Source organism: Galeopterus variegatus, unplaced genomic scaffold, assembly GCF_000696425.1.
Source record: "Galeopterus variegatus unplaced genomic scaffold, G_variegatus-3.0.2 Scaffold138, whole genome shotgun sequence".
Taxonomy (NCBI): domain Eukaryota; kingdom Metazoa; phylum Chordata; class Mammalia; order Dermoptera; family Cynocephalidae; genus Galeopterus; species Galeopterus variegatus.
This window is the reverse complement of record NW_007726249.1, coordinates 534,043-545,456: the sequence shown is the minus strand read 5'-3', so window position 1 is coordinate 545,456 and position 11,414 is coordinate 534,043. Positions and strand designations below refer to the sequence as shown.

The following is an 11,414-nucleotide window of genomic DNA, read 5'->3' as shown; positions in this document are numbered from 1 at the left end:
GTTCACTGGCTGCTGACAACCTGGTAAGTGGCTCCACGGGTTTCCGGCTGCTTCCACGTGTCTCCTGGCTGTGTCATGTCTCCCTGGGTCTGTGTCTGTGTGTCTCCCAGGGTCTCAGGGTCTGTCCATGTGTCTACTGGGGTCTGTGTCGGACTGGTCAGGTCCCAGTTCTGCCATATTTCAGCTGGATCACTGGGCAGGTGACCTCTCAGGACCTCGGTTTCCATGTGTACCTGGGGGTAAGGACCACACACCCTGCAGGAGCCTCAAGGGTGCAATGTGGCAGTGCTTATCAGACAGTGCCCAGGGCTGCCACAAGCCGGGGCTCCAGGATGGCAGGCTTCATTGTCATTGCTACCATCTCTTTTATCTGTTGGGCTTCCAGGAACATTTCTCTGCCAAATCAAGAGTGGAAACCATTGAGTTCACGTGTGCATTTTGCACACTTTGAAGTGCGGTGTACATACGAACAGCTGTGGATAATGCAAACAGTGGCAATCATGGTTCATGACCTTGGGGAGCGGGATCAAGATGTAGATATTTCAGTCGTACTCCCTAAGATTCTCAGTTGGTGAATCTAGGCTGGAGCCCAGGCACCTGCTTTCTTAAAACCAAAATACTGAGATGATTTATTCAAACACAGATTGAGCCTAATTGCACTCTATACTTAACTGCTTTGCACACGTTTTCTGCATGTCACACTTTGGTGAACTTCATTCAGATTTATGAAGCGTGCTGCTGTATGCCGGGGCAGTTGAGGCCCAGTAGATACAGTGGTAAATAAGGTAGACAAAGCCCCTGTCCTCCTGAATCTTCTATGCAGTAGACAGGGGGGTGGGGGGGGGCAGGAGCATGGCCTCTCAAGCCAGACCCACCTCAAGCAGCTGTGTGACCTTAAGCAAGTTACTTAACATCTCTGGGCCTGAGTTTTTTTAATCTGTAAAGTGAGGGTAACAATAGTGCCTCCCTCCTAGTGATATTGACACAAATACACATAAACGAGTTAATTTAAAGCACTTAGAACCATGCCAGATACTAGCAAATGCTCTGTGAGTGTTAACTAGGATTTTCATTGGATTGACAAGCAAACGTATAAGTAAACAATGTTGGTTAGTAGCAATACCCTAAGAAATAAAATAGGGTGGGTATTGTGTTAGGAAAGTGAGGGGAGGGGTTTCGGAGTGACATTTGAGCTGACAATGACAAAGGAGCCACTCGTTGAGGGTGGAGGGAGCAGTACAAGGCAGCAGCTTGGAGCTAAGTAAGCATGGGCTGTGTTGGGGTCCCACAGGACCCTTTGGGCCGTGGCGAAGAGTCTGTATTTTATTCCAAGTGGGACAGGAAACTGTTGGAGGATTTTTAGCAGAGGAATGCATCATCTGATTTTTCATTACCTGTTGCTATTCAGAGGCTAGACTGTAGGGGGCAGGAGTGGCTGTCAGGAGCCCAGTGTGGGGAGGCTAGGGCAGGAATCCTGGCAGGAGAGGGTGGTGGCTTGGACCTGGAGGGACATGGCCAGATTCAGGATCTGGGTGGGAGGCAGAGGCATTGGGATTTGCAGACATTTCTGATGAGAGGCCGGTGGCTTCGCAGACTGTGGCCTATTCTTAAAGGAGGCCTTAAGTCCCTGGGGTGGGGGCACCCTTGGCGCGGTGGCTGCCTGACTGAGGTGCCTCTTCCCACAGGGGCTGCATCGTGTTCTCCGGCCCCTATGCGTGGGCCAACTTCAGCATCCTGGCCTTGGGCGTGTGGGCCGTGGCTCAGCGGGACTCCGTGGATGCCATAAGCATGGTGAGCTCGGGGGCAGGCCGGGACAGGCGTTGTGGTACAGGGACTGGCTTCAGGGTGAGCCGTGGTCCAGCTTTGCTTCTCCTCATCTGTTATCAATCTTCTCTTCCTTGTGCCCCATTTCGATTTCCTAAAGCCTTGTAAATCAGGCTCCCAGCCTATGTGTGTGCTCACCAGCCTGGTTGATTGCTTGACTTAGAGAACCCCAAGTCTGCTGTTGTCTTCCCCAAGAAAGGCATGGGGTGGGGTCCCACCAGTGCCCTACATTGACCACTCCCCAAGGACAAAGGAGCCTCTGCCCTATAACTTGCCTCTGGGGCTCTCTTTTAGGGGGAAGGGATGTGGCTGGGGTGCCTGGCCAAGAGGGAATGCCACTACTTCGTGAAGCCAGAGTTGACACAGCCCACAGGGGGAGCTTCCAGCACCCACGAAGCAGGAGAAGACAGTGAGCATTCCAGCAGCCGAGGCTGGAGCTGCTCAGGATGATTGAGAAGAGATTTTCTTTGCAGTGGAAATGGATTGGATAAACTCCAAGGGACCTTCCATCTTGGAGATTCTGGAACCAAGTCTTGTGCCCCTTTGTGGCCTCAGGGGTGACAGGAGATGGGTGGGAGGTGGGGGCCCCAGCCAGGCGGTGCATCCACAGGGACCTGCCTGCTTGCTTGATCCGTCTGTTTTACAGCGATCTCTAAGGACACAGCAGGGCACAAAACGAGCTTCCAGCCTGCTATATACGGTGGGCATGATGGGAGTGTCAGTGTTCTCATAAACTGTGGCAACAGGTGGTCACCCTAGGCCTGCGCCCGGTGTCTTTTGCAGTTTCTGGTCGGCTTGCTGGCCACCATCTTCCTGGACATCATCCACATCAGCATCTTCTACCCACGGGCCAACCTCTCGGACACGAAGCGCTTCAGCGCTGGCATGGCCATCCTCAGCCTGCTGCTCAAGCCCTTCTCCTGCTGCCTCATCTACCCCATGTACCAGGAGCGCGGGGGTGAGCTCCTATTCCATGCTGGCGAGGCCACCGCTTCTGGCCAGCTCCCCACCTTCCTCTAGCTCTCTCTTGCCTAACCCACAGTCCTAGAGAGCTGCCTTGCCTATGGGACAAGGGCTCAGGGTGCAGGCAGAAGGGTGGTACTCCATACCAGGCAGGAAGGTGCACAAGCTCCTGGTCTCTGCTGCACGAGCCCTGTGGTCCCCTGGCTATTCCGGTCTGTTGTGACCTTTCCCTGCTGTCAGGCTGCAGCAGAGTTGGTGGCAGGGCTAGGCCCTGAGCCCAGAGCCTAGGTGCAGCTGGGGGTGTAATTCAGTTCCCAGAGGCAGCCTGGGCAGTCTCCAGCCTGCGGCCTGCAGACACCTGCAGGGGCAGCTTCTCTTCCTCCTCCTGTCCCTGGAGCCCTGCTCTCCTGCCATGTGGGGTCTTCCCTCACCTGTGGCAGAGACAGCGCTGGGCGGCCCAGGGAGAGGCCTGGCTGATGGGCCCTCGTCTCCAGCCTGCCAACACTGCCCTTTCTAAACTGTGGCCTCCTTGTGGCGGCCAAGCCACTCACCTGCTCTCTCTGACACGTGTCCTCATTTCCGTTCTCTCTCTCAGAAGTGGGGAGGGGTGGGGTGTGGTCCTCTACCTTCCACTCCTGAGGAGAAAGGCCTGGGGTGCTGCTGGGACCAGGGCAGGAGCCCAGGGCAAGGGGAGCCAGGAATATTCTTCCATTAGACACATGAGGAAGCTGAGGCCCACAGCCCTTGAGACTTTTTCAGGATCCCAGGACACATGCAGAGTGGGGGATGGGAGTGAGGTGTGCAGGGCGCTTGGAATCCCACCGCCCTGCCCTCCACCGTGGCCCCAGCTTGCTGCTCAGCCATGGTGCCTAGGAGGGGAGCTGCAGAGGAAGCACCGTGGCCTAGAGGCTGGGAGCACTGGCTTTGGGTCGTGCTTTCCTGGGCTGAGTCCCAGCATCATCAGCTTCGAGCTGTGTAAGCTCAAGCACATCAGTTTCTCTCTCTCCCACCCTCGGTTTCCTCATCTGCAAAGTGCGGACAATAAAAATACCTGCTCCATAGGGATATGGGGGGATTGAATGAATGATACAGGGCTCGGTGCCTGGGACTGCTGCCACTATCACTGTCCTTGGCATTGGGATTCCCAGCTCTGGCCTTGGGGGTTGGGGTGGGTCTTGGTTTGGACTCTCTAGAACATCTTGAGTTCTCACTCTTCGTTTTTTTTCTCTCCATGTCCCCTGCCCTCCAGGCTTCCTTGGACCTTCTCAGGAGCGTAGTGCCTACCAGACGATTGACTCACCAGAAGTGCCTGCAGACCCCTTCGGAGGTCCGGAGGGCAGAGGTCAAGGTGCCCAAGAGTACTGAAGCCAGCCCTACTGCGCCCAGCCCCACCTGGGCTGCATCGCCGTCCGAGTGCCTGGAGGTCATTCCAGCGATGCTCCTGACCTCCCTTGCATGGACCTAAGATGGAGTGTGTCCTCCCATACCCCATCTCAGGGGTTGCTTGAATCAAATGCCCCGAGAGGCCAAGAGCCCCCGTGGACCCCAGCCCCACACTCACACCTGTCCCAAACCCCTCGAGGCCTCCCGTCCCTTCAAGGCACCCCACTAATACCCAGGCTGGAACTGAGGTCTCCTTCACCTCCCATCCTGTAGCTGCACCGTGCAGGCCCTGGACCGAGTCCTGCCTAAGCGTGGCAGGGTCAGGCCTCTAAGGGACGGTGAAGTCCCCTCAGGCCTCCCCCCAGCTTGTCAAGCCCTTCTGCAGAAGCTCTGAGAGCTTCGATCACATTCAGCCCCAGGAGCAGTCAGCATGGGAGTGAGGTCCCCATGCTTCTCACTGCCTGGTCATTTGGTGCCTGGGGACCCTGGGGCTACAGGCAGGAGGTGTCTGCAGCACTCACGACCCCCCCCCCCCCCCCCCCCCCCCCCCCCCCCCCCCCCCCCCCCCCCCCCCCCCCCCCCCCCCCCCCCCCCCCCCCCCCCCCCCCCCCCCCCCCCCCCCCCCCCCCCCCCCCCCCCCCCCCCCCCCCCCCCCCCCCCCCCCCCCCCCCCCCCCCCCCCCCCCCCCCCCCCCCCCCCCCCCCCCCCCCCCCCCCCCCCCCCCCCCCCCCCCCCCCCCCCCCCCCCCCCCCCCCCCCCCCCCCCCCCCCCCCCCCCCCCCCCCCCCCCCCCCCCCCCCCCCCCCCCCCCCCCCCCCCCCCCCCCCCCCCCCCCCCCCCCCCCCCCCCCCCCCCCCCCCCCCCCCCCCCCCCCCCCCCCCCCCCCCCCCCCCCCCCCCCCCCCCCCCCCCCCCCCCCCCCCCCCCCCCCCCCCCCCCCCCCCCCCCCCCCCCCCCCCCCCCCCCCCCCCCCCCCCCCCCCCCCCCCCCCCCCCCCCCCCCCCCCCCCCCCCCCCCCCCCCCCCCCCCCCCCCCCCCCCCCCCCCCCCCCCCCCCCCCCCCCCCCCCCCCCCCCCCCCCCCCCCCCCCCCCCCCCCCCCCCCCCCCCCCCCCCCCCCCCCCCCCCCCCCCCCCCCCCCCCCCCCCCCCCCCCCCCCCCCCCCCCCCCCCCCCCCCCCCCCCCCCCCCCCCCCCCCCCCCCCCCCCCCCCCCCCCCCCCCCCCCCCCCCCCCCCCCCCCCCCCCCCCCCCCCCCCCCCCCCCCCCCCCCCCCCCCCCCCCCCCCCCCCCCCCCCCCCCCCCCCCCCCCCCCCCCCCCCCCCCCCCCCCCCCCCCCCCCCCCCCCCCCCCCCCCCCCCCCCCCCCCCCCCCCCCCCCCCCCCCCCCCCCCCCCCCCCCCCCCCCCCCCCCCCCCCCCCCCCCCCCCCCCCCCCCCCCCCCCCCCCCCCCCCCCCCCCCCCCCCCCCCCCCCCCCCCCCCCCCCCCCCCCCCCCCCCCCCCCCCCCCCCCCCCCCCCCCCCCCCCCCCCCCCCCCCCCCCCCCCCCCCCCCCCCCCCCCCCCCCCCCCCCCCCCCCCCCCCCCCCCCCCCCCCCCCCCCCCCCCCCCCCCCCCCCCCCCCCCCCCCCCCCCCCCCCCCCCCCCCCCCCCCCCCCCCCCCCCCCCCCCCCCCCCCCCCCCCCCCCCCCCCCCCCCCCCCCCCCCCCCCCCCCCCCCCCCCCCCCCCCCCCCCCCCCCCCCCCCCCCCCCCCCCCCCCCCCCCCCCCCCCCCCCCCCCCCCCCCCCCCCCCCCCCCCCCCCCCCCCCCCCCCCCCCCCCCCCCCCCCCCCCCCCCCCCCCCCCCCCCCCCCCCCCCCCCCCCCCCCCCCCCCCCCCCCCCCCCCCCCCCCCCCCCCCCCCCCCCCCCCCCCCCCCCCCCCCCCCCCCCCCCCCCCCCCCCCCCCCCCCCCCCCCCCCCCCCCCCCCCCCCCCCCCCCCCCCCCCCCCCCCCCCCCCCCCCCCCCCCCCCCCCCCCCCCCCCCCCCCCCCCCCCCCCCCCCCCCCCCCCCCCCCCCCCCCCCCCCCCCCCCCCCCCCCCCCCCCCCCCCCCCCCCCCCCCCCCCCCCCCCCCCCCCCCCCCCCCCCCCCCCCCCCCCCCCCCCCCCCCCCCCCCCCCCCCCCCCCCCCCCCCCCCCCCCCCCCCCCCCCCCCCCCCCCCCCCCCCCCCCCCCCCCCCCCCCCCCCCCCCCCCCCCCCCCCCCCCCCCCCCCCCCCCCCCCCCCCCCCCCCCCCCCCCCCCCCCCCCCCCCCCCCCCCCCCCCCCCCCCCCCCCCCCCCCCCCCCCCCCCCCCCCCCCCCCCCCCCCCCCCCCCCCCCCCCCCCCCCCCCCCCCCCCCCCCCCCCCCCCCCCCCCCCCCCCCCCCCCCCCCCCCCCCCCCCCCCCCCCCCCCCCCCCCCCCCCCCCCCCCCCCCCCCCCCCCCCCCCCCCCCCCCCCCCCCCCCCCCCCCCCCCCCCCCCCCCCCCCCCCCCCCCCCCCCCCCCCCCCCCCCCCCCCCCCCCCCCCCCCCCCCCCCCCCCCCCCCCCCCCCCCCCCCCCCCCCCCCCCCCCCCCCCCCCCCCCCCCCCCCCCCCCCCCCCCCCCCCCCCCCCCCCCCCCCCCCCCCCCCCCCCCCCCCCCCCCCCCCCCCCCCCCCCCCCCCCCCCCCCCCCCCCCCCCCCCCCCCCCCCCCCCCCCCCCCCCCCCCCCCCCCCCCCCCCCCCCCCCCCCCCCCCCCCCCCCCCCCCCCCCCCCCCCTGACTCAGGGATTAGTGAGGATTGAAAATGGTGTAACATAAGTGTTTAATAAATCTTTGATCTCATATTACTATGTAATTATTCACAGAGAGGGAAGGGGTGACCAGTCTGACCATCCATCCATCTATTCATTTATAATCAAGTCTATAAACATTTATGGAGAGCTTTTTACAAGTTTTCAAAGATTGGAAAATATTTCAGTAAGTAAAACAGGTTCTGCTCACTAGCAACAGCAGAACTCTGAGGATCTAGTTCTCCAGGTGGTTGGGTGCTTGTGTGCACACCTGTAGGTCCAGAATCTATCTGCAGAGTCAACAGCTTGCTATAAAACATTATCATATCTGAGATTGAAACTCAGAATCACTGATTTGAGCTTGAAGGGAGCTTAGAGCTCCCCCAGCCCAGTGGTTTTAAAAATGAATTTTATTTCAAACCCTTTATTCAAAAGAAATATTAGCCAGTATATACAAGAGAGCAAATCTGACAGAGCACCCTCCTCCCACCTCTCCCAGGGGACCTAGGGCTCCCCAGAGCACAGTGTGAAAACTGACCTCCTAGATCCTTGCTGGGGACACAGGTCCAGAAAGAGGAGCCTTCTTTTTACAAATGAAAAATACAGTGATTGAACTCAGGAACTCAACAGATAGGTTGCCTCGTAGAACAGACACACCTGAAGAGGGAGTCAGCATCCTGGAAGACAGATTTGAAGAAATCATTCAGAATGTAGCAAAAAGAGACAGAAAACATGACAGGTTAAAAAAAGGACAGACTGAGAAGTTACAACATAAATATAGTAAGAGCTCCTGAAGGAGATAGTGGAGAAGAAGCCACATAAAAGATAATGGCAGAGTGTTTTCCAAAATGGAGCACCAAACCTCAGATTCAAGAAGCCAAACAATTCCCAAATAAAAAGAAACCCACAGTCACGGTCATCATAACGGAACATTGCTCACTCACTACTGCATCTTCAGCACTTTGAATGGTGCCAGCACCCAGAAAATGCTTTATAACAATTGTAGAACAAATGGACGAAGGAAAACTGGGGAACGCCAAAGACAAAAATTAAGATCCCCAAAACAGCCAGATAGAAAAGATACTGTCCTAAAAGGAATGACAATGACACTGGCAGCTGATGTCTCAACAGCAACAACAAAGCAGAAAACAGTGGAATGATATCTTCAAAGGGGTGAGAAAAATAACCTTCAACCTAAAATTAGGTCCCAGTGAGTTGTCTTTCAGGAATGAAGGTAAAATAAAGACATTCAGAAAAATGACAAAATGGTTTATCACCAATGGATCTTTGATACAGAAACATCTAAAGAAGCTCTTGGTGGAAGAAGGAAATTTCCTGAAGGAAGATCTAAGAAGGAAATAGTAAACATATACCTTAGTCTTCAAGACATTAAGATATAAATCAGGAGGAGGAGCTGACCAGAGACAAGGTGTTCTAAAGTCTTTTTTGGTTTTTTGGTCTGGAAGGACAGTATATACTGTATTAACTTTAGACTTTGTTAAATTAAATATCCATAATAGAGTATCTTGGATAGCCACTGAAATAATAGATATGGAATGTGCAGTTTCCAAGCGAGTGGTGGGGGGAAAATCAGGGGAAAAGAAAACCTTGATCAACTCTAAAAAATGCCAGAAAGGAGGGAAAAAAAATTGACCATTAGCGAGCACAAAAATAGGATGGTTAAAATAAATGTCATAATCATACATTTCTAAATGAATTAAACTCTGGTTAAGATACAGGATTGTCAGATCAGATTTTTTTATTTTATTAATTTTTCTTACACTCTATGATGTTGTTGCAGAGCAGTTGGGGGGGGAAGGAAATGTGATGGAAGGAGGAAGGAGGAGGGAGGTATTGAAGCCTGTGGCACCCCCCACATTCCCACAGGGGAGACCAGGGGGCTTCCAGCAGTGGCTTGGTCAGATGTCAGGAGGGTGTGGCAAAGCCCTTGCCTCCCACCTCTCCAGCTCAGGAACCTGGGGCCCTTCTTGCTGCAGCTCCGTGTTGCTTGTTGCTGGGCTGGCTGCAGGAGGAGGGGGTGTGGCCGAGGCCCTCAGTCCCCCACTGCCGCAGCCCAGTGTAAAGCTACACAACTATGCCAGTTGTCCAGTAAGGCAAATCATAACTAAAGCAAATGTTTCGTTATTTTAGTTATACAAAGTTTCCTTTTGTATTGTCAGGGCTAAGGCTCAGACCTTTCAAACCCATTGTACAGACTGGGTCCCCAGACCCCCCACACACAGGTCCATGCTAGGTAATTGGGAAAGATCCTGGGAGCCATTGGCAGACGACGCAAGCTCAGTCCACAGCAAAAGCAGCAGCAGCAGCTTACAGGTCCAGCAACTTACAGGTCTGGTGGTGGTGGTGGTGGCGGTGGTCTCCCAGAGGGTCCTGGGTGCACTGACAGCAACAGCTTGCAGCAACAGCCCCCAGGAGCAGTAGTGGCCTCCTCATGGCCCCCCCCCAGGGGCATCCCAGGGGTGGGGGGCACCATGGATCAGAGCCACTCGTCCTTTATACTTAAGTCCATAACCCAGGACACCTGAGTGCACATGCGCAATTACATTAGACGATAACCAAGAAACACCTAGGCACACGTGCATATTTACATCAAATGCTCGGCAAGATTCTGAACATCTGAGGGTTCCCTGACCATTTTCCTGTGTTTTCCCAACACCAGGAGAGCCCAGGGCTCTTCCTGCCACAGCTCATTGGTCGTTGCTGGAGTGGTTGCGCTTGTTGGGGGGTGTGGCCAAGGCCCTCAGCCCCCACCCTTGGGTCTGGTTGCTGGTGTTGGGGGGCATTGCTGAGGCCCCCAGCCCTCCCCCTTTCTGGTTTGGTAGCTCAGGGGACTTCTGGTCCTTCTAGGTGTTATAGGTGTTCCTTGGTGAAATGAGACCTTTACTAGTTAATATCAAACTTTGTCTCTGGTTGTGGGTACTTTTGTTTTTTTTTTTCAGTTCTGTGTTGGATTATTTGCTGTTCCCACCATTTAAACTCTGTGCTGGAACTAATTTGTTGTCCTTTGCTTACTTCTAAAATGGGGGAACTTCCTGTGAGAACTGTACTTGAGCTCTGTGGTTGAGCCAAATTGCTGCTTTGTTGCTGATTCGCTAAGGAAGACTTTTTGTGCAGCTCAGGTTTTAATGGCGGACTTTATAGGTACTTCCAGTTCTAGAGAAATCTGGTGCACCCAGGTTGTGTAGAAACTCTGATCTGGACCTGAGTCTTTTCATCAAACTGCACCCCGCGAAATTCTATATTCCTGACCAGTCAGTCTCCTCTGAATGGTCCTGTGCTGATTGGGGGGCAGATCAGCTGTCCTTGCTCTGTCCCAATGTTCTCCCGGTGGGCCAGTCTCCCTCACCGCCTGTGCTCCAAACACTTCCCATGGGACGGGACATGGTCCCATCCCTTGTGATATCTCACTAGCCTCTGAGTGGCTCCCCTTTTACAGCTGTTCTGACTCCTCCCTCCTGTGTGGGTCCACAGGAACCCTATTAGTGGTCTTGCTGGCCTGGGGGCCACCAAGGCCCTCTTCTCCCCCACTACCTCCAAGTAACTTCATCCCAAGGGCACAGACAGCTGTGGCTCCTGCCGACTCCTGCTCCGTGCACTCAGCAGCTCCAGCCTGGAAGTGGCCGAGGTTCCAAACGATCAGAGCGGTTCTTTTTTTCTCTCATCGTGGCTCTTCCCACCTTCATGAACTCCGTTGGTCTCTCCTCCTCTTACCCTGAGCTCCAGCAGCCCCAGCTTGGCTGTCGTTGCTTTTTTACAGTTGTAAATCAGTTGATTTGTGGGACAGAGTGACGCGCCTCTTCCGCCCTCTTGACCAGAAGCTCCGATTTTATTTCATTTCAGTTAGTGTCAGTCACCGCGTGTGGCAGGTGCTGCCTGGGCCAGCAGCCCGAGGGCCAGGAGGAGCCTGGCATCCGTCGGGACGGCGGCGGGAGCGGCCAGGGCAGGATAGTCGGGTGCCCTGCGGGGCGTGGTGGCGCCTCCCGCTAGAGCCACGGAGCGCGCCGGCCCCGCTGAGTGACCCCGCGAGTGTGCGGGCCGCGGGCACACTGACCACACGTGCCAGATCAGATCTTTAAAAATTCCAGATGTAGTGTGTTTACAAGCGACATACCTAAAATATGTGGACACAGGCTGAAAGTGAAAGGCTGAAAAAGTTACACCAGTGAAATGAGGACTCAAACAGAGCCCGTGTGGTTAAACTAATAAGCTGACTTTAAAGCAAAAAGTATTACTAGAGATAAGAGGGTCAAAACCTGAATAACAAAAGGTTCTATCCACCTGGTTTAGGAGGAGATGTACAAGGATTAGATGCACAGACTTAAGGAAGCAGTAATCACTTTCTCCTTAAAGAATTGCTTTATTGTTTAAAAGGCCCTTTGGCATTTAGCCTCTGACCCTCACATCAAACAGAGGAGGCAGGTGAGGTAGGCGTTACCACCCC

At 61.2% G+C, this 11,414-nt stretch overlaps 1 protein-coding gene across 1 annotated transcript; it reads left to right on the top strand.

Moving 5' to 3' along the window:
- Positions 1–6: 6 nt before the first annotated feature.
- AGTRAP (angiotensin II receptor-associated protein) lies at positions 7–4,694 on the top strand (the record flags this gene model as incomplete). The annotated part of the gene is made up of 4 exons (XM_008589798.1): positions 7–23; positions 1,686–1,791; positions 2,608–2,782; positions 4,037–4,694. Coding segments are annotated over 4 exons (414 nt in total), but the record flags the coding sequence as incomplete, so codon positions are not given.
- Positions 4,695–11,414: the final 6,720 nt, after the last annotated feature.